The 23350-nt window shown below is 41.6% G+C and overlaps 1 protein-coding gene across 3 annotated transcripts in view; it reads right to left on the bottom strand.

Moving 5' to 3' along the window:
* Window positions 1-1639: 1639 nt before the first annotated feature.
* zgc:92140 (uncharacterized protein LOC447854 homolog) overlaps window positions 1640-23350 on the bottom strand; it is a 38253-nt gene continuing 16542 nt past the window's right edge. For all 3 annotated transcript variants that reach the window (XM_037770493.1, XM_037770492.1, XM_037770495.1), the window contains 5 exons: window positions 19849-19978; window positions 9496-9581; window positions 6875-6942; window positions 4987-5047; window positions 1640-3167 (listed from right to left, as the gene is read on the bottom strand). In XM_037770493.1, coding sequence (XP_037626421.1) covers window positions 3120-3167; window positions 4987-5047; window positions 6875-6942; window positions 9496-9581; window positions 19849-19939 — 354 coding nt within the window. In that variant the 5' untranslated portion in view covers window positions 19940-19978 and the 3' untranslated portion in view covers window positions 1640-3119. The remainder of the gene's footprint in view (window positions 3168-4986; window positions 5048-6874; window positions 6943-9495; window positions 9582-19848; window positions 19979-23350) is intronic.

The following is a 23350-nucleotide window of genomic DNA, read 5'->3' as shown; positions in this document are numbered from 1 at the left end:
AAAACAATACATTATTATTACTAACAATAACTCACACACAATTTTTGTGTCACAAGTTTTGTTGTGTTTGTTTGACTATTATTTTAAACCCGCAATTACTGATTTTTTTGGCCATTTGGAGGAAGCGGAAACGCTGACACATTATCACCTTATAAAGCTCATAAGGCAAATATGTTAGTTTACACTTGCCTATTTATACATCCAACAGATACAGAGCAACATTAGCATTCATTTGGAGTTATGTTTGTTTCCACCTGATGAAGTTAAGTACAATATTCACTCTCTTTTAGCTCTGTTTTGGTCTCCACCAACTCCTGAGGGAAACACCTGTCTCTTTGGCTGCTAAATGCTCCACTATGTTCATCAGGTTGTCACTAACTTTGTCTGTCTGTCGTTTGGTGTTGAGCAGATAGTGCACAGTAGGTTAATCTGAGCTTTTTTTGCTGAAGTGGCCACAAACTATGCTGATGAGAGCTGTGAGAGTCAACCCAAACATGAGCCAGAAAACCTAAACAATGAGCTGAAAGATGCTATAAAGGTGCGTAGAGCGGAGGGGAACTGCAAATTCAGGTGGTAATTCTCAGGGTTCTTCACTACAAACGACCCCTTTCACATTACAACCAGTAATTTGATCTATTGTTAATATAAAAATATTGGGTAGTGCAGCTTTAATTGGTTTTATTTATTTTCAGAATTATTGTAGTTTAAAGTGAGACTTTGTTATTTCTGCGGCTACAAGTGACAACTGTGGGATAACAAAACATCGTATAAAAATATAGCACAAGTAGAGAAGGCATATAAGGACATAAAACTGAATCAGCAATGTTAGTTACACAGCAATGTTTATCTAAATGTTGCCAACATTAATTAAAAATGAACCACCTTGAACTACTGGTCATACCAGACCAAGTAAGGATGTAGCAGCAAAACCCCTGGTTGTATTGATCTGTGCAAGGGTGTGTTTCAATGCTCATGAATTTAACTTTTCATGTCTAAGAACAATATTTATATAAAAATGTTGTTTTAATGCATCACTTATGTAAAGCTCTTTGAATTGCCTGTGTTTGAAAGATGCTAAACTGGCCTTGCCTCGACAGTTATGGGGCTGATTTTGACTTTGTTCAAGGCATGTCATCTGGAAGACATTTATCTCCCAGATATTGTTTAATAAAATTAAAAAAAAATTAAAAAAATAGTTGTTTACCTTCATCCTGATCTGAATCTTTCATAAGCCATGTTTATTTAGTTATTATTTTATAATAGATTAGTTCATTGTTTATGGTGATTTATTTTTTGTTTGTGAGTTGAATCCGGGAAGATTTTTTTTTAATAAATACTAAATTCCCCCTCGGCACACACATAATGCTAAATTGAGTATTTAATTTTGCAACTCTGTTTACAAGAACATTATTACCTCCCAGACTGCAGTGCTGATATTGTGCCAGCAGGTGGCATAACACAGTCCTGGTGCTCTGAGTGAATCTGCTCTGACTGCATGGCTTTAGGCAGCATGACCACAGGAAAATAGACTGACTTCACACTCCTCAGTACTCTGCCAGCATGACGCTGCTCCATTACTCAGCTTAGAGCGACACACACACACACTAAGATGCTATACACACACACACACACATACACATTAAGAGCTTCTCCGTTTTTATTTTTAATAGAAAAAAAGTATTCAAAATAATACAACAGGAAGTATCCGGTAAAGATGACAACAAAAAAAATGTGATCTGTGTCTACACGGCAACCACGCATCCTCCCCTTGAGCTCTGCTCAGTTTTCTGCTTTGGCGTGTATGGACGTGTGTGTGTGTGTGTGTGTGTGTGTGTGTGTGTGAACACTGAATCAAAGCAGAAATAGAGCTTTACAGAATACCTCTGATTGATGCACATGACAGTCTGCTGGTGAAATGACAGGGATACAATAATGTGTGGTTTATATGTACATGCTGACTGAGGTGCGTTGGGAATGATTGTGTGCTACGATATGTACAATATAAGACTCTGTGTGTGTGTGTGTGTGTGTGTTTGTCTGTGTGTGTGTGTGTCAGCTCGGATCTACAGTGTTATGGTACATGAAGGAGGATGGATTGGGTTGAGACACAGATGCTCTGAATGAACACAGTCTGCCAGCTGTGGTGAGGAGAATGATAATGGAATTGATGATGATGATGATGATGATGATGATCATGATGATGATGATGATACACTACGAAGGAAGCCAAGAGTAAAAACAAATTGAAGAAAAGGTGAAAAAATAACCGAACGAGTGGCTGCTAAAAACAATTTAAAAAAAAAAAAAAAAAAAAAAAAAAAAGGTCCTTGACTTCAGAAGGCAGGAGGAGTTTAGAGTTTCTAAATCACCGGCTCGCTCCCTACTCTCTCTCTTATTAAAATATCACAAATCTTTCACTCTTTCTTCCCTCACCCGCTCTTCCCTCAGTCCCTCATGGCCCGGGCTGCCGGCCTGGCTGCAGGTGGGCAGGCCAAAAAATTCAGTGTGGATCCTGGTGGTGTTACGCAACTCCTCTGCCTTTACCGTCTTTTCCTCCCTTTCGTCTTCTTCGTCCAAAGACATTTGTCCTCCATATTTGGGAGTTCCTTTGTCCAATTGCAGGGTTTAGATAGATGATAGATCAGGATTCAAACCACGGAGGTGCAGATGTACGGATGGGACAGACAGAGGGATGAGGAGTCGCTGTTGAAGAAATCACTCAGTTCGACCGGACTGTTTCCTTTTCGTCACGTCCTCCTCCATCTCTCCCTCCTGTCATCCGTCTGTCCCTTCATCGCTCCGCCACCTCCATCTGTCAGCTCAGGGGCCTGAAGGGGTGAGGCGCTAAGAGAGGAGGGCTGTAGTCTCTGAAGAAAGTCTTCTTCATCCCATTCTCTCTCTCTCTCTCTTTCTCACTTTCGATTAAAATACTATCTTTGCCATACGTTCAAAAGCACACACATGCTCATACCAACATATACAGTGTCCCGTCACATCAACGCCCCATTGGTAAAACACTGATTCTCTCAGGCACACGTAAGCACACACGTACGCATTTACACACTCACACACACACATTGCGAGGCTCTCTGTGGGGGTGAATCTCGGGGGCCTCTGTGCTATGTCCCATCTTCCTCCTCTTCCTCCTCCGAACAGTAGTCTCGCCCCTGCAAAGAAAGGGATTAGAGAGAATATGAGATGTGCATAATCTTCTACTCTAATTTGCTCTAGTTAAGCATACTCAGTAATAACCTACTTTAAATGACTCCCTCTGAACTGTTTGCATGCAGCAGAACCCCGACGCACCTGTTACTCCAGTCACGTATAAACAAACCCTCGTCTATTTGCAGGTACTGCCGTAGAATATACTAGAAGAGGCAGTTAAGTGCTGACAGGTGGGCAGTTATGCTGTTTTGGTTCCTCCATCGTGATGAAGAGCTAACTCGACTCTACCTTCCTCTCCTCTCCGGAGCCCAACAGCTCGTCTAACACGGCACGCTGTCTCGATTTAAATAAGGCTTTAAAACACCGGCAGCCTCAGCAGCACGTTGCAAATCAGTGTTGGAAAGTTACAGAGTGCATTTTAAAAAGTACGCTGCCTAAGTACCACTTTGAGGTACTTAACGGCTGGATTTCCATTTCATGCTACATTATACATTTAATTCACTACATTTCAAATGAAAATATTTTCCAATACATTTATCTGACGGCTTTAGTTACTTGATACTTTGCAAATTAGAGCTGAAAGGATTAGTCGATTAATCAGTCAGTCAGTCGTCAAATAATTCATCTGCAACTGTATGATTGATTCCTTGTTTTTCAAGCAAAATGCCAAAACACTTCACAATTGCAAGGATGTGATGCTTTTCATTGTCTTATGTGATAGTTTATAAAATAAATATAAAAGTATATAAATTGCATATCTTTTTTTGTAGGCCAAAACAGGCAATTTTGAAGATGTGATCTTGGGATTGGTGAATTTTTTCTATAGTTTTTTCACTATTTTCTGCTATTTGCTATTTAAAAAAATAATTGGCAGATTAATAGATAATTATAAAATAATCATTAGTAGCAGCACGCTTGCAGATTAAGACAGAAAATAATAAAAAAAAATATTTACAAATCAAGCGTAGTGTAACATTAGCATTCATTAGTGAGTGTTTCTGGTCATAATTCTGGTTAAGTCCAATATCCACCTATTTCTTTTTTTGTTCTGTTTTGGTCTCCTCCAACTCCTGAGAAAAATAACTGACTCTTTAGCTGCTAAATGCTAAACAATGTTCACCAGCTATTCGCTAACTGTTTCCTGCCTGCAGTTTGATGCTGAGCTGGTAGCTTACTGTGGGTTTATCAGAGCTTTTTCACTGAAGTGGCCAGAAACTACGCTAATGAGAGCTGTAAGAGTGAACCAAAACAATGAGCTGAAAGATATTAAAATGCTCCATCAAACAACAATTCTCTGTGGGTTCATTAATTGAATATAGCAGCTTTGAGTATATTTTCCTGATAATAATAAGTTAAGCAAAATGTATAATGCAGGACTTTAACTGAGTAATTCTACACTTTCAAGTTAAAGAACCTGAAATCTTCTCCCACCACTGCAGAAAACACACTCATTTGTTTCAAGGCGGGGTTGAAAAATGAAAAGCATCACACCGAAGCTGAAACCAGCCACCGTCGTTTCACTTTGCAACCTCATCTACAGTCAGAAACAACCGTTGTGATGAAGTGGCAGACTGAGAGTAGTACTGTAAGTGCTCATCACTGCAGCGATGATGACCTGTTCCTCCCACTCACACATGTGGAGCGGAGTGTTGAGCTCGTAAGCAGAGTGACAATGTACTAATGGATGCTGTTGTCGTACAGCCTGTCTCTTTAAATGTTAAGACCCAGCTGTTTCTTTAAATGCTCAGAGGCCGAGTCAGTGCCCCCCCCCCCCCACCACTCCCACCGCCTACCCAAACACACACACATAACCCCCCTCACCTTCTCAATCTTCTCATCCAGCATCCTGAAAAATTCCTGCTGGCTCTCTGACGTGTGAATACTGAGAGAGAGAGAGAGAGAGAGAGAGAGAGGGAGGAGAAAAATGGAAAAGCGAGAAGGAGGGGGAGAGGAAGTCGGAGGTTGGAGACGAGGAGGAGAAGGGAGGCAACAAATACATCATGAGAATTTTCCATTACACCCCCCACACAGCACAAACACACACACACACACACACACACACACTCCTCACTGCAGTGTGAGAAAGGCTGAGGAGGAATTTAAATAATTATTTTATAAAGTATTACCCCGTTCTCTCATCCAAAGACTAAATACTGTGCAGCCACCAGCGACCAACGATGTTTACATATACAAACACGTACAGAGTCTGAGGTTAGTCCAAGAGGCAGCGACGCGTTACAGAAACCAGACACAAAATATCACTGACTTCACACATCATAATATTAACATACTGAATGTAAGGACGCTTTATTAAAGGGTCAGTTCAGCCAAATGAAAACACATTATCAGTTTTCACTGGAACTACTTTCTGTGGAAGTAAGTAACCCTCCCTTTGAAAACTGTTCACAGTGAGCTGGAAAAACAATCTCATCACAAGGCCTATTAGTGCTGTAGCTGTTCTGGAGCTTTCCGTTATATCGCACTATCTTCCTCAGCAGATGAAGAGTGACATTAGTCGTGTTTCCACTCAACTGTTAAATGAACTTTTGAAATGTCACAAAAAAGAAATGAGAATTAGGCGCATTTCCATCAATTGGTTTGGAGCAAATAACTCAGTTACGCAAAGCGTAGTTTGGTCAGAAGTTGGCGGTACTGTATAGGCTACGCTTTACGCATGGCTATAATGCGCCAGTAAACAGAGCAGAATAAGTGGAGGCTTTTTTATTTAATTATTTATTATAATTTTTTGTTGTTGTCGTCGCTCTATTCCGTTTAGTTTTTCATATATTCGCTGAATATGTTATGTAGTATCATTACACGGCTGTGTTGAATACTCGATTCTGATTGGTCAATCAGTTGCTATGGGTGCAGCTCTGACGTCGGATTCTGGCGGACCATTTTTGTGTCAAAATATTGATTTCTTAAGTAAGTAGCCGTGTAATAAGCGGGATAATGTACAGCTAGCGGGTCATTGTTGTGAAAGAATCCCCTTCAGGGCGATGAGAGACCTGGCAGCATCGCCCTGTTGGGGATTCTTTCACAACAATGACCGGCTCGCTGTGTATTACCCTTTACTTATACCTTGTTAAAAATCATAATAACCAAAGTGAGGGGGAAAAAATGAGGTTGCAAACCGGAAACCAAACAAGTTGTCTTGGCCATCTAACCATCTACAAGAGAAAAAAGGAAAGGTCTTCAGGAATTTGTTTCAATTGGGCAACTTTTAATTGTTCTTTGCTGCCAGCTAGTATCGGCCATGTTTAATGTTGTTTCCGGAGACGAAGACAAGCATTCACACGTTATGGGAATATACGAGAAGTCGCCGACAGCAGAAACAGCTGATCAGTGAGTTATATGTTCGCTACGTCAGGATTTATTCGGCAAAGTTGGACGTTTCCATAATCCATTTTAGCACTTCAACTCCATTTCAACAAAGGCAAAAACCACCTGAAGCAAGCGTAAAAACATTTACAGGTGTACATAGCTGAATAGCTGCCTTGTGACTATAATCTCTGCAAACAGACACTCTGATAGACACGCTGAATAAAAGTGTATGGCTACTGTTAGAGGTAAGTGACCTGACCCTTTAACAATGTTTGTGATCAAGTGTTGAAGTTATTAGAGCTGTCCATAATACATAGATCATCTATTTTTATACAATATCCTCCAGACTTTCATTTCAGCATGCAGACTGCTGCTGGCCACTTACTTCGACTTGATGTTTCCTGAAGAGACCTCTTTCTGCTGTTTGCCTCTGTACTGCACATTACTCTTCTCCTGAAAGGCACACACACACACACACACACACACATACATCCACCATTAGCTTTCATTATCAGCTGATAAAACAGGCAAAAAACAAACAGTTCGTATCAGCAAACAGCCACACCGCTGAAAGCACACGTCAACCCTGCATTATTAAATTACGTCCTCACCCAGCTGACTGGACCTCGGGTATATATATACTGTATACAGGTATAATGTATGTAGGTCTAATAAAACTGTTGTATCAACTCTGATGAAGGTTGGTCACCGCATGAGTTCCCCTCCATGTTTTTGTAGCTTTGTGAACAGTTTCCTGCTCCAGTGATCAACCAACTCATACTGTGACCTGCATCTTTCACCACTCACTCTGTGTGTGCGTGTGAATTCCTCTTACACCTACAGTAATGACTGGTGGACTGGTGGTGGTGGTAGAAAACAAATACTGGTCTAACCACATGTTGTGGCTTCACTGGAGGTTACACGGCTGTGTGAAAATGTGGTTTGGGTCTCCCATAACTCAGCTAAATAACATACCCTTCCTCCCATTCTGAAACCAGACACTTAAAACAATCCATGCGGTTCACAAAATGTGTTTCCTTCACAATAAAATAAGTCAAGCTGTGATGTTTAGTCGTTTCAGGAGATATTAGGGAACACACTCCAGTGATAAGGAGAACGTCACCTCACGTCTTTATCATTTTTGTTACAACTAATGGGCTAACAAACCTGCTATCACTATCCTGCGTGTGTCCGTCATCAGAGTATAATCTCTGCTTTTCCTGTGCTGCTTGTAGCCTGTTACTATGACACTGCTTCGGTTTTTTTAATCAATATTTATACAATGAATAAATATATGAATGCAATACTTCTTTTTGCTCCCATTTTTCACGAGTTGAAATAAAAGATTTAAAGAAAGAAGACTTTCTATGCACACAAAAGGCTTATTGCTCTCAAATTGTGGGCACTAATTTGTTGAAATCCGTGTTAGTGAGCACTTGCACCTTTGCCAAGATAAGCCATCCACCTCACAGGTGTGGCATATCAAGACGCTAATTAACCAGCGTCTATATTACACAGGTGTGCCTTGGGCTGGTCAGAGTAAAAGGCTACTCTAATCAGTCAGTATCTGGTGTCACCACCATTTGCCTCATGCAGTGCAACACATCTCCTTTGCCTTTTGATAGTGAAATGAACATTCATATGGACAGGCAACTGGTGGACATTACTGCAGTCAGCATGCCAATGGCACACACTCACTCAAAACTTGCATCATCTGTGGCAAAACTGCACACTTTAGAGTGGCCAGCCCAAATGCACACCTGTGTAACAATCCTGCTGTTTTATCAGCATCTTGATATGCTGCACCTGTCAGGTGAAGTGCTTATGGAGTTACTTGTGTGTCTTTATTATGCAATGAAACAGAATAGGTTTGAGAGCCAAACTTTTAAAAAATAGCAAAACTAACCACAACGCAATCAAAAAAATGTTTTATTGCAAGTAAAATTAAATTGTGATTAAAGATGTATTAATGTGCATCCAAACGTTTTTGTTTGCAAATTCCACAAGTTTTATTTGCTGTTGAGCTGAATCTCGTGGGCGGGACCTACGCTGAAAGACGCAAGACACGTCTCGATTGGCCAGTCTCGATTGGAGTGACAGCTTGGCGCCCGCCCATGAGACTCAGCTCAACAGCAAGCAAAACCTTTGGATTTACAAACAAGCATTTTGGATTTGCAAACAAAACTTTTGGATTAAAACATTTTTATTCACAAATTAGTTTTACTTACAATAAAACATTTTTTTCGATTGCATGTCGATAGTTTTCCTCTCAAACCTTTTCTGTCTACATGCATAATAAAGACACAAACGTAACTCCATAAGTGCTAAGTAACAGAGTTTAACTAAAACATTTGAGAGAAATGAACCTTTAGTGTGCACAGAAAAAGATCTTCTATTTCAAATTCGTGAAAACTAGGAGCAAAAACAAAAGTATTGGGTTTATATTTTTGTTCAGTTCAGTTTCATTGGTTCTTGTTTCACTGCTTGCCAGGACGCCGGGCAGACTGAACTGATTTACTGAAGGAGCAAACAGGCTCTCACTCCACACTACTATTACTTTTCAGTCATTTAGTGTGTTGATACAGGTGTAAAGCTTTATAAACTGGAGGTTAAATGTGCAAAAGGGATTGGATAGCAAGTTATTAGTACAAAATAACAACTTCATGATGACGACATGACATTTCTTCCCTGTGTTTAAGACTGCAGGTTTAGCAGGAAAGGGAATCAAACCAACCAAGCGATCAGCTCCACATTCCACACACGCCTGCATGTTGTCTCTACCTGCGTGCGAGGCACCTCTTTGTGTGTTTTTGCACGTGTGCATGAGACAACAAGTGTGTATGTGCAGCCTGACGGGAGCTGCCGTCGGACACAAACACGAGCCTGTTCGCTAGAGTTGATAAACTGTCAGGAAAAGGTCTGAGTCTGTGTGTGTGTGTGTGTGTGTGTGTGGATGACGGGCTGTCAGTGGATGGGTATCCGTCTGTGTTTGTGTGTGTCTCTCACCAGGTTCTCCTGGTTGCGTGCATTCACCCGGTTTTCCTCCCCTCTCATGTACTTCACCTCCTCCACTCCCTTCATCTTGTATTCGTCTGAGGATCGAGTGGTTCAGAGAGAGAGAGAGAGAGAGAGAGAGGCATGATTAAAGGAGGGAGGGAAACAAACAACATGTATTTATCTTCCAGAGAAGGAACACTGACCAGATTCCTCCCGTTCATCCTGGTCAATATGATCTGAGAGGCTAAAACGATTGAACTACTGTAGGTCATATCGGCTTCACTGTACTCTCACTGCATTATGTCATCATTAGCACTGACTACACCATTGATTTTAGTTATAATTTGTTCAATGTAATGTGATAACTACAACCTGATACAGTGTTTTAGAAAGTGGACACGTCAGCTGAGGTATAAGTAGGTGGACACTAGTCATCTCCTTTCCGTTTTAGTTCGTCTGAGGGAAGTAAAAACAGAGCAACAGCGAGAGGGAATATATATACGTGAATGAAGTAAGAAAAGGGACAGAAGAGACAAGAGGGAGGAAAATAACAGGGAACAGATAAGAAGTAGAAAGCTGGAGGGGATTAAAGATCAGTCGAACAGCTTCTAGGCTACATGGACAGCTTAGACAGTTAAGACAGTTAAGACAAGCTCACTGGCGGGAACGGTAACACTCCCTCAAACTGCACGGCGCCGCCGCCACCGCCACGCCCCGCTAATCACTGCTAGAGGTAGAAATCAACGCAATAAATATATGAATGTGCTGAATTAACTTACTGAGGCTTCAACACACTGTTTGAATCCCATATGATTAAGTCCACAGTCCAGGATCTCTGTAGTTTTACTGTATTTTAAGGACAAACATGTCTATATATCACGCACTGATGCATGTAGAAGTACTTATTTTTACAGTGACAGCTATAAAAAGGATTGTGAAAACTGCTTGTGGTTTAGATTTAACATCATATTGTCCGGTCCAAGTAGGAATACATGTGTATTAGCAGTATTTTAACATCAGTTCATCATTACCACATTTATTTTCAATCAATCAAATTAATTATAAAAATAATTATTAAAAATAAAAATAAGACAGAACAAGTGTGAACCGTAAAAAGAACAAACAAAATGTCAACATTTTAACAATTTGATAATTTGAGACCAATGCACACAAAACAATACAATTATAAAAAATTAAATACAATAAAATAAGTGATTAATAAAATAACAATAAAATTATACAAATTAAACACAATAAAAATGTGATTAATAAAATAACAATATAATTATACAAATTAAATACAATAAAATAAGTAATTAATAAAATAACAATAAAATGATATTATTATTTATTTACATTGACTGTTCCAGCGGCTCGGAGCATTATGGTTAAAAGCTGCCTCACCAAAGGTTTTATTCCTGCACTTTGGAAGAATCGTGCCAGAGGACCTGAGGGGCATTTTGGTAATTTTGAGACATTGCAGTATGATTTGGAGCCCCTGCTGACCTCAATATTGCATTTTGCAGTGTGCCACCAGGTTGAAATTTGCAGTCCTGTACTTAGGGTTGCAACTAACAAGTTTTAAGCATATTTTGATGATTATCAGGATAATATCGTGAATAGTAATTATTTTTACCAGGATAATCGTGACATGAAATTTTCCTATCATCCCATACCTAGCACTAAGGCACAAAAAAGACCTGAAAGACCCCGAACAAAATGTGCTTATACCACACAATAACATCACAATAAATGTGACAGTGATGTAAGACGATACGACGTCTAAAAACTCCACATGCAGCACCTTTACCTGAGACCAAACCCAACCTAACCTTGAGCAGAACCATACAAGCACGCTGGCATTTCTGCTGACTACCTGGTTGTTGGACATTTTACTGATAAAGCAGCCGTGACTTTGATACACACAAACATACAAACACACACACACACACCTCTCAGGCTTATCTGTTGCACACTTTGTATTTTGCCCTCCCTCTATCAGCAGTCTGTCTGTTTATCCATGCGTCTGTCTGTGCCGCTTTGTACCCAGCTGAGGGGTTCAGCCCTCCCTCTGCTCTGTTGCTCACAATCCACCTATAGCACCTGGATCACCTGTGTGTGTTTCTGTGTGCGCGAGTGTGTGTTTCTACAGCTTACATGTGCGTCACTGTAGAGAAAAAACACGGCCTGCGTTAGTCAGATAAACGCTGCTGATGTGAAATAATTTCAAAGAGAGAGAAAGAAGGAGGGAAGCTGGCAGATTTCAGAGAAAGAGAAGAAGAGATGAGAAAAACAAAACAAACGTCGGACGCTTTTCTGCTGTTCTGTTTGTCTCAGGAATGTAAACCAGTCGGAGCAAAGCGGCTCCTGTCTGAACACGCCGACACACACAAACGTTTTTTCTAACACTACACAGGCTCACCCAACTAAGATCTGCTCTGTAAACACGCGGCGCATGTGGTGCTGCAGAAGGAAACAGAATTAAGAGCCATTTCCCCCGCTCTCCTGCGTATTACAGTAGCAAGACACATACATTTAAAGTAAGGCTGTCAATGGATACAAATATTTAATCACGATTAATCGCACATTTTTTATCTGTTCAAAATGTACCTTAAAAGGAGATTTGTCAAGTATTTAATACTCTTATCAACATGGGAGTGGATAAATATGATGCTTTATGCAAATGTATGTATATATTTATTATTGGAAATCAATTAACAACACAAAACAATGACAAATATTGTCCAGAAACCCTCACAGGGACTGCATTTAGCATAAAAAATATGCTCAAATCATAAAATGGCAAACTGCAGCCCAACAGGCAACAACAGCTGTCAGTGTGTCAGTGTGCTGACTTGACTATGACTTGCCCCAAACTGCATGTGATTATCATAAAGTGGGCATGTCTGTAAAGGGGAGACTCGTGGGTACCCATAGAACCCATTTTCATTCACATATCTTGAGGTCAGAGGTCAAGGGATCCCTTTGAAAATGGCCATGACAGTTTTTCCTCGCTGAAATTTAGTGTAAGTTTGGAGCATTATTTAGTAATGAGCGTTATTTAACCTCCTTTGTGACAAGCTAGTATGACATGGTTGGTACCGATGGATTCCTTAGGTTTTTTAGTTTCATATGATGCCACTGTCTTCACTCTAACTTTAAAACTGAGTCCACTACAACCTAAAAATCACAAAATACGTTAAGGAATTAATGGCGTTAAAACACATTTGACAGCCAGACTTTAAAGCTATATAATCCGTACCTTAAGGTGGATACAGATGAATAGGAAGGGGTAAAATTAGCTGCGACTGTGGGCAACATCAATACATCTATAAGAACATTTTAAAGCACCAAATTGTGAAAAAAATTGTCATTTTATAATTTGGGTGAGCTGCAGCCTGACGGGTTAAACAGGCTGATAGTCAGTGAGCTTAATATGCGACGGGTAAAGATAGATCAAAGTGACCCAGCTTACACCAATCAAGACTCATCACATCACAGGCTTTGCTTCAGTTTAGATAGGAGCAAAACCCGGTCATGCTGTGTGTGAGTATATAGTATATATGTGTGTGTGTGTGTGTGTGTGTGTGCGGCAGTCATCGTCACAAGAAACGACAAGGGTGTTTCGTCACGCCGACGCCGGGCGGGCTCGCTTTGGGAGAGAGGGGAGGGGAAGCGTCAGAGAGGGGAAGATGAAAGGGAAGAACTATTTTGAGAAGCAGTGATTTTGTGATGTGGACATCTTTCTCATCTCTGATTAGAGACCGGAGCTCGGCGATGACCTTAAGGTACAAACATGTGCACGAGTGTGAGTGTGTGTGTGTGTGTGCATTTCTATTTCAGATAACACCGCTGTGTCTTTGAATCAGCGCGTTTGCCATTTATGCAAGTGTGCTGTTTGTTTGGGTGTGACTCATTTAAATAGCCATCTTCGTGCGTGCGTGTGTGTGTGTGTGTGTGTGCTCGAACAGCTCTCGCCGTCCTGTGGCGATGTCACTCTGTCCTTCCTGCTGTGTGTCCTCCCTCTCAGCCACTCTGGCTCCAGGCCATCACCGGCCTTGCCATGACATTTACACCTGAACACCAAGTCTCATCTCCAACACACACAGAACCCATCAAGTGGGAATCAGTTTAGAAAGAAATACTGAAATACCGCGCTTAATATTCTCAAGAGAAATAAATGTCACGGCTTTTACTGGCAGGGATAAAATGATGAGAAGCAGAAAGAGGCAGACGGAATATCTCAAAATATCTTTTCTGATCTGTTTCTGTAGAGCCAACTGTAAGCAAACAGGAAAAAACACTGAAATTAAATTACTTGTGACAGTAGGGAGCTCCTCAATAAATCTCAGACGACAACCGACTGATCTAAAAACATGTGATACACAATTAAATAATCCGATTAAATGAGAATCTGACTTCTGGTTCCTACTGGCAGAATATTCACACATCCCTCGCCACTAGATTTTTTAGACTTTTTCTACTGTAGGCCCATAATATTAAAAACATGGCAAAAGTGAGCATGTCTCACATACCCCCCCCCCGCTCACTGCTCGACCCCTGCTAAAGTAGGGACAAAGATTTTTTTTCAACAAGACTACGTTGTTGTGGGGTAATAATTATAGATTTAGGGCTGTAAAAGTTAGCGCGATAATAACACGTTAACACAAAAAAAATAGAGTGAACATACTGGTATCATATGAAACTAAAAACCCAGGAAATCCATTGGTACCAACCATGTCATACTAGCTTGTAGGAAGGAGGGTAAATAACATTCCAAACAAAAACGGGCATGGCAATTTTCAAAGGGGTCTCTTGACCTCTGACCTCAAGATATGTGAATGAAAATGGGTTCTATGGGTACCCACAAGTCTCCCCTTTACAGACATGCCCACTTTATGATGATCACAAGTCAGTGTCTTCTCCTTTGACTAAAACGGGAGCATGTTTGTTCTCAATCTAACATACAGTATCTAGATCTGACCTTTATTTAACTAGGGTCAATTCACGGAGCATGAATGCTGTTTTCTAGGAACGCCCTGCTCCACAATCACTTCCCAATAACACCACAGTAAATCTCAGTTAACCACTAAAGCAGCTCCACTGGAGCAGCCAAGGAGCAGCCTTGTTAAAGGGCCCTTCAGCAGTGATAATGAGGGACGTGCATCACGTGCCGGTCTTTCACCTTCTGCAGCCATGTCTATCCTGCCAGCCTGGGGATTGAACCAGCAACCTTCAGGTCACCGGCAGCGTGCTTCTCTATTTCTGTGTACTGCCCTGAAGAGGAACTGTTTCGCTCTCCACGCACAGTAAGCAGAATGAAACTGCCTTTGTTGTGAGTTTGGTTTTGAAGAAGAAGAAGAGAGAATTCTCTGAAATGTGTCAGCACAAAGAGTTCATTCGAGGATGTAGCTGTATGTGATAGTATTTCCAAGGACTGCGTGCTCACTTAGCGGTTTGATAATGAAAGCTCAGTATGATTGAAGTGGCAGCATTTCTTAATAAAACAATCAGCTTTGAAAGATCTAGTAATATTCCCCGGGAGTAAAACACACCATTAATCCTTTGGCGGGTGTCTTGGCTTGAATCAGTGAGAAATCAGCCTTCACACTAGTTTCTCTGCATCTGACACAAACATTTAAGAGTGATAGAAGCATCAGACTCTGTCAGGAGGACAGAGCCTCAAACTACTCAGCTGCTCCACCGCCTCAAAACAACACAAACTCTTAAAGGGACTGTATGTAACTTTATGCAAGTATAAATCGCTTTGTAACCTAAAAAATTTGACCTTCCACGACTTTCTGGGTTTCCTCTATCAGCCTGTAGACGGTTTTTAATGTGAAGAACTCACGCCCGTTTTTCCGGGAAAATACAAAGGATGTGACGTCATGCGTGTTCGTGAGTGCCTTGTGGTCAAGAGGGATCGCCTCGCTTCCCAGCATTGCAATCTTGATGGGCTGCCACTAAACACGAGGCACTCGGGCACCTGATGATGACGAACGCTTTCCCTCCGTGGGCTGCTGCTCCCAGCTTTCAGGAACCGGAACCAACATGGCGGCTCGTTTGGAAACTTTCTTCTCTTGTATCACGAAAAACAGTTCACCGAAATGTGTTTCTGAAAACATTTTATGCGAGAAAGAAGCCATGCAGTTGATGAATATGTCTTCTATGAGGAGCGGCCAATATGACGCCCCATCTCTTGAATCACGCCACCACACTACCAGAATGCATAGCACGGCATCGACAACGGTTAGTTTAAAAGTTTCTAGGGAGGGATATGTGATGTGGTTTAGCAACTATCTAACGTTGCTAACGTTAATCAACATGATGCCTGTGGAATATGTTCAGTCTCGTGTGTCGGTAGTAGGCTGAACCGAGTGCTTCGAAGCTTCGACCGTTGCCATGAAATAAGGAATAAGCCTACAACATTCTTCATTCTTCATATTCAACATTAATTATTATTAGTTATTATCAGATGGATATCGCCGTTAGTAGTCACCGAAGCTTCGAAGCCCAAAAAATTGCATTCGGGACAGCCCCAGTCAGTAGTGCGAGCACTATCGTTGACTTCACGGCCACAGGAGTCACGGTTAACAAGCAACTTCTGATTCTTACAGAGTCCCTTTAAAGAAACAGTGAAATCTGCACGCCACCATGTTGTATATAAACATATTAGGGTGCCACAGTCGTATACACATAAAGTCCCACTATCTCCGCTCTAATCTCTCCTCCTCGACTGCCATTATTGCAGACATCAATAGCATGATGTTGTGGAGAGTGTTGCTATTTTGCCTCGTCGTCCTTCAGTGTTTGTGTAATGGAGCTCAGCCTTTTCCGGTTATTGTGTGAGAGAGGGGTGGGGGGGGGATAGTGGCCGGAGTCTGACAGAGCGGGCAGTCAGGATAACTGGGACACACTCACACACACACACACACACACACACACACACACACACACACACACAAGGACAGACTGACTGGCAGACAATCTGTTGGAGGCGGATCAGTGTGAGTAAGAAGAGGACTCACTGTCTCACTAAATACACTGATACGCAACAAGCAAACATGTATGAACACAGATACATGGACTGAGTCCACAGGGGGTAGATTTATGTGTGTAGGCGGGCCGACTGACCAGAATCGACTTCTCCGCCTCGATCATGAGAAGTACAGCAGACGCAGTGAAGCAGTTCGACTGGGGTTGGAAAGGGCGGCGAGTTAAGTGGGAAAAGAATGACTACACAGTGCATGACAATGACTGAAATACTGCAGAGGAAGAGGAGGTAGAAAGTGGAGAAGAAACAAAGATGAGATGAAGGAAAAGGGGCGTGAAGAAAGGGTGTTATTGGGTCTGGGATAATCCACGGTATCCAGGTCACTTCTGTCTTCCACTTCCACGCACACACAGACAAGCTCAAACAGTAGTCTGGCCCGTCCACCACCACCATCACCACCACCGCCTGGATTCCCCTTTAAAGCTTCAGTAGGCAGAATATTTTTGGCATCATTGGGCAAAAAATTCCACAATAACCTTTCATTATGTTGTAATTCAAGTGTTCTGAGAGATAACTAGACTTCTGCACCTCCTCATGGCTCTGTTTTCAGGCTTTAAAAAATCAATTTGTGATGGGAGACTTTGGCCAATCACAGGTCATTTCAGAGAGAGAGCGTTCCTATTGGCTGTTCATTCAACGGAGGCAGCTGTCAATCACTCACGAAACTCCGATCAAACGGTCAAACTAGGCAGCGCTGATCAAATATTAATCAATATTCTGTTACTGTAATGCCTATTTCTCGCCTCAAATGTTTTCAGAAGCATCTTGTAGTGTACTGTTTGGCTGTAAAATGAGAATGTGTGCTCCAGCTGGTAGGCGGTGCTTGGTATTTCCTCAACAGATCTCGACATGGCTGCCGACTTTCTCAATCTGAGGACACAGAAGTCTCATGCAATACTGTCAGGATATAGTGACCGTTTTATAAAAAATATATATATTTCTTTAAATCATATTTCCTCTTACTTGCCTACTTCAGCTTTAACCAACTGACTGATAGTGAAGGATAAGATGGGAGGACGAGGAAGGAAAGAGGAGGGGAGGTGAAAGGACAAAAGGTTCTGACCTAATGTTGTGCCAGAGGAGAGAGGGAAAAAAGAGCCGGGGAGAAGAAACGCTGGGGGACGAAGGCAGGAAGAGAGGGAGGAGTGAGGGGTGTGCAGAGACCCAAAATAGAGAGACAGAGAGAAAGAGGAAGGGAAGAACGAGGCCTCGAGCAGGGGAAGGGAAGAGGCGATCCGACCGAGACAGAGAAGTTGAAGCAGCAGCGTCAACGCACGTCATTCTCCCTTCCTCTCTCAAGGAAAAAACGCTCCTCTCCCTCTCATCTCCTGCCTCGTTCTGTTGATCCTCAAAAGACGAAACGACATGAGAGCGGAGAGGAGGATGAGGGGGAACGTGTCGGAGAGAGAATAGAGAGAGCAGCGAGTCAAAGAGAGGTCGCAGGAAGAGGGTGAGAGGCTGAAGAAGAGGGGGGAGAAGAAGGGTCAGGGGGATGACGGAGAGAGAGGACCTCCTGTGGATCGTCATCTGTCACATCCATCCGCCCGCTTGCAGTTCTACCAGAGTGTTGCTCCTAATTCTTAATCGCTGTTAATCCCTCTACCACCACCCATCATCTCTCTCCGTCTCTGGCTTTCACTTTCATTTCCATCCCCTCATTGCAAAACAGCCTGCGAGCTATTATTAGAGCCGCGACAGACAATTATATTCATTACAGATTAATCTGGTGATTAATTTTTTCAATTAATCGATTCTAGAGAAATGACATAAGGTCTGGCAGAAGCTTTTGTCCAAAGGGACTTATCATTTTTGACCCATATAAGGAGCAATAGGGGGAGATTGCAGCGTCTTGCTCAAGGACACGTTGACATGTTGACCCGATATCACACCAAAGCTTGAATAGACCCGCCTGTCCACCAGAGGATAGAGTGTCTGGGTACATGTCCACAGCCTCCGTCCTTTCTACACTTCGCATTCTGGTAGCATGGCCGTGAGATTCAAGAGACGGGGCGTCACATTGACCGCTCCTCATTTGCATAAAGTTGAGGTCTAGGCTACTTAATATATAAATCAGGGGCGTCTGACGCAACTCACCGCCTCTGGAAACTCCCAAAAAACTTCTAAACTAATCGTTGTCAATCTAAAATAAAGACAGATTCAGAAACTGCATGGCTTATTTCATCGCATAAAATGTGTTCAGAAACACATTTCGGTGAACTGTTTTCGTGATATAAGAGAAGAAAGTTTCCAAAACGAGCCGCCATGTTGGTTCCAGTTTGAAAGCTGGGAGCAGCACAGCCCACGGAGGGAAAGCGTTCATCCAATCAGGTGCCGAGTGAACTGTGTCCAATACTGGGAAGCGAGGCGATCCCTCCCAATAAAAAAAACACCCCCTGTGGACATGTACCATCAGGGAATAGGGTCAAACATTTTAACTAATAAATATCACTATGAAACTTCCCTCATTTTTTTTTTGGTATTACAAGTTTTCGGAAATGTTATGATTCAATATGCAAAAGATGCATTATCTAATGCTAACGTATGGTGAATTTAGGAGAAATCTACAGATGCAAACAGACAAAGTAGTAAAATAAACACCTGAACCTTGAATTTCCCTCGGGATCAATGAAGTTAATATCTATCTATCTATCTATCTATCTATCTATCTATCTATATATATGTGTATGTTTGGATGTTTTCTTTCCACTAGTCTGAAAGAAAACGAATAGCCCAAAATCTCAACATTGATTGGTGCATAAAAAACAATGTTTTTGCCCTCAAGATAAATCTGAAGCGTTGCCCTCCTCACATTTATCTTGCGTTCCTTTGGCCCCTCTCTGTTCCTAAATTGGAAACCACCGGACTAATCGATTAATCGTTTCATCACTAATGAAAACTCTTAAAGCTCCACTCTCGCCTCTCCTCTGCTTTCCATTCCTCTCTTGGTTTCTCTCTCTCTCCCGTTCAAAAGACTAAAACAATACAAAAACGTCAAGGGAACACCTGAGCGAGCACGCAGTTAACGCCGCAGTCTCGCCAACCGGTCACTTCCTCTCCCTTACATGAAGTGTCAACATGGATGACTCCAATAAAACTGCGTTGTGTTGACAGTTATTGTCTGAAATGGAGAACTTAACACTCTGCCAGAGGACTATGAGCTGTAATGAAGAGAATATATTGTGAGGGCAGACGGGGTAATGGGTCTACGCTGAGCAATTAACGGAGTGAAATGGAGCTGTGAAGCTTTTATTGACGTCTGTGTGTGTGTGTGTGTCTGTGTCTGAGTGTGTGTGTGTGTGCATACTGACCGGTGAAGAGGTCTCCGTTGCTGTAGGCCTTGCCGCGTCCCTCCTCATCGTTGGGCACGGCCGACACCTGCTTGGCCGAGGTGCAGCCCATGGCCTCACACTCTGAAGCCTCTCCTCATCGCACTCTCACCTGGACAAGAGACAGACGCATCATAACATGAGCAACACTGATGTTTTGTTTTTACAATGCACTTTATAGATACCAAAAAGCACTGTACTGTTTGTTCAGCTACGGCGACTGTCACTCAGACTAACTAGCCTCTTCTTCTTCTACTTCTTCTTCTGTATTCCAAACGGTTTTCTCCCAGCATTGCAGCAGCTTTTGAGGTTTCTCCTTCAAAGAGGACACCCAGATCTGCCGATTTATTCAATACTACAGTAATTGCAAACACTTAAGAGCAGGCTGTTCAATGCTATACTTCTACTTCTACTTCTACTCAGAAAAATACATTCAGTTAAGTTCTGGGCATCCTGTACTGTATTTGACCTCGAGCCAGGAAAGCACTACTTAGTGTCTATTTCACACCTGGTGTTCAGAACTACAAATATAGGTTGAGTCATAATATAATCAGTAGAAAGTGAAGTGAGCATTTACATGAAAAGTGTTTATTTCAGGGATGAAGTAAGGCTGCCATTAAAGTAGTATTTTGATTATATTCATATTAGATTCATATATTTTATTATATAAAACCATTAATTGTTCTTAAAGAGGACCTATTGTGCTTTTCCCCTTTCCTTTAGTGTGTTATATGGTGTTTTGTGCATGTTAAAGATCTGCAAAGTTACAAAGCTCAAAGTCCACACCAAAGGGAGTTATGGTACTACATGTCCACAGGGGCGTTTCTTATCATGAGGGATCACCTCGCTTCCCAGCCTTGGACGCTTGATGGGCTGCCACTAGACACAAAGCATAAGGCACCTGATTGGACGAATGCTTTCTCTCGTGGGCTGCTGGTCCCAGCTTTCAAACTGGAACCAACATGGCGGCTCGTTTGGAAACTTTCTTCTCCTATATTACGAAAATAGTTCACCGAAATGTGTTTCTGAAAACATTTTATGCGAGAAATAAGCCATGCAGTTGATGGATCTGTCTTTATTTTAGATCGACAACGGTTAGTTTAAAAGTTTCAGGGGAGTTTCAATAGACGGCGAGTTGATGTCCCTGATTTGCATGAAGTAGCAGAGACCTCAACTTTATGCAAATGGAGAGCGGCCAACGTGACGCCCCGTCCTCGGCTACTTACATAGACAATGAATGGGAAGTGTGGAAAGGACGAACACTGTGGACAAGTACCATTACTCTCCCCCACAGAAACACTGCTCCTGAACTGCCTGAAACTCCCTCGCTTGAAGTCCCGCCTTTTCTTCTGTAACGTGGTGATGTCACCAAGTAACATATTTGCATAATACCTGCTGCATAGCAGCTAGTGTGGAACGCCCTCAAACAAAGCTAGTTAGAGCAGAGCTGGAGCGAACAGTCCGAAGAGTTTGGTTCAGGTATGAGAAATATAAAGCGTTTTTTTAACATTAAAGCATGTAAACATGTTCGAGTAGAAACCCAAAATACAAGTATGCACCTAGAAATGAGCATAATAGGTCCTCTTTAACTGAAAAAAAAACAAAGGATTCATTCCCATCGCAAGATGCCAGAGTAACAAAACAAACAGAACTGTTTCATTAGGTCTGAAAAACACTTTAAGGGGATTTAACTGTACATCATAAAATAAACAAAAGCGCTGAATATCCTCACATTATTTGGTATTTGATGAATTACTTAAAAGCGGTATTAATTTTTTTTTTGCCATTTGGGGAAGCGGAATAAACTGTTGACACAACAGTGAAATATTATCACATTATAAAGTTGATATGATGAATGTGTTTAGCAAACAGTTGACTATTTACACACCCGGCAGACTTGGTGCAACATTAGTATTCACTTTGTGTTTCTGTTACTCCAATATTCACTCTCTCTTACAGCTCTGTTTTGTTTTCCACCATCTCCTGAGGGAAATATCTGTCTCTTTAGCTGCTAAATGCTTCATTATGTTCACCAGCTAGTCTCTAATGTCATCCGTCTGCTGTCTGGTGCTGGGAAGGTAGTGTACACTGGGTTTATCAGAGGTTGTTTGGCTTAAAACTGAGATGAGGGGGTTGAGAATGAAGCAAAACAGTAAAGAAGCAGGGCGGAAATCCAAAACAATGAGCTAAAAGATGCTAAAATTCTCCAAAATAGCTGAGGGGGAAGTGCAGAGTCGGTCTCGGGTGATAATTCTCTGTGGGTTCATCACTACAAGTAACACCTTTCACATAACAATAAGTCCTTTGATCCATTGTTAATATAAAATATTGATCACTGCAGCTTTAAAGCAATAAATAAATGAGTGAAACTGTTGTTGATTCTGTCAGTCGAATAATAATCTCAGCATTATTTTTTAAACTTTGGCCTGTTGAAGTGTCGTTAAACCAAACAGCTGCCTCTGTGGGCGAGAATAAAATAAACGTACGACTTCATTATTATTCAGAGAAGAGGAAAGCAAAGACCTCCCACCCAGCAGGACAGCTCACACCAAGCTGGGAACGTCACCGTCAGTCAATCACACGCACCATCACACACATTACACTATAGATAGTCTCCATGTCACTCACACATGCCATATGCTGTCATTGACAGAGCCCATCTGACTGCTGCCAGTTACACACACACACCACACACACACATTAAGAGGCAGCAGCCAATGATTACCCATCACCAAAATGAAATGTGCAGCTCCGGTACAGTGAGAGGAGGAGGAGAGCTGAGGGGGCTGCAGAGAGGCTTTTTTTGGAGAGGCAGAAAAGACAAAGACGGGGAGGAAGTAGGAGGGTTGAGACGAAGGGGTGACGGAAAAGATGGAAAAATAGGTGGGATGAGAAAGACGGTCGCAGAGCTTCAAAAGAGCGCCGCCTGCCCCTCCTCCCTCCTTCAGTGATCCTCGGAGCGTTTGAAGTTGACAGGAGGCCGGTGTTTACGCCTGTGTTTAGGCTGCGGCCGACCAGCCTCCTATCTCTCTGGACATGACACAAAGCGCCAGGTGTACAGTACAAGGTGCAGGGAGTGGTTACTGTAAGGTAACTGTATGAATGGCTGTGACTCTATAGAGGACAGAACCTGACAAAATCTTTTTATTAATTCCCTTATTTATTTACTCTTCTGTTTAATTTTCCCTTTTATTTATTTATGTATTTATTTTTATTAAAGAATACAGAAATAAATGAGGGGTGGAATCTAAAGGGAAAAATTGTACATAAATAAATTAATAAATGCAAAAACAAAGAAATAAATAATAAATGCAAAAATTAAGTAATTAATTTAAAAAATGTAAAAATAAATACATAAATAAATAAAAGGGAAAATTAAACAGAAAAGTAAATAAATAAGGGAATTAATACAAAGAATTTTTTTTTTGCTATATTTAATGACATATTTATCGATTATTGATTTTTAATTTTGGCAGGTTCTGTC

This window comes from Sebastes umbrosus, chromosome 5 (assembly GCF_015220745.1).
Source record: "Sebastes umbrosus isolate fSebUmb1 chromosome 5, fSebUmb1.pri, whole genome shotgun sequence".
NCBI classification, from domain to species: Eukaryota; Metazoa; Chordata; class Actinopteri; order Perciformes; family Sebastidae; genus Sebastes; species Sebastes umbrosus.
Note: the sequence above shows the minus strand (reverse complement) of the source record. Positions and strands in the feature narration are given on the sequence as shown.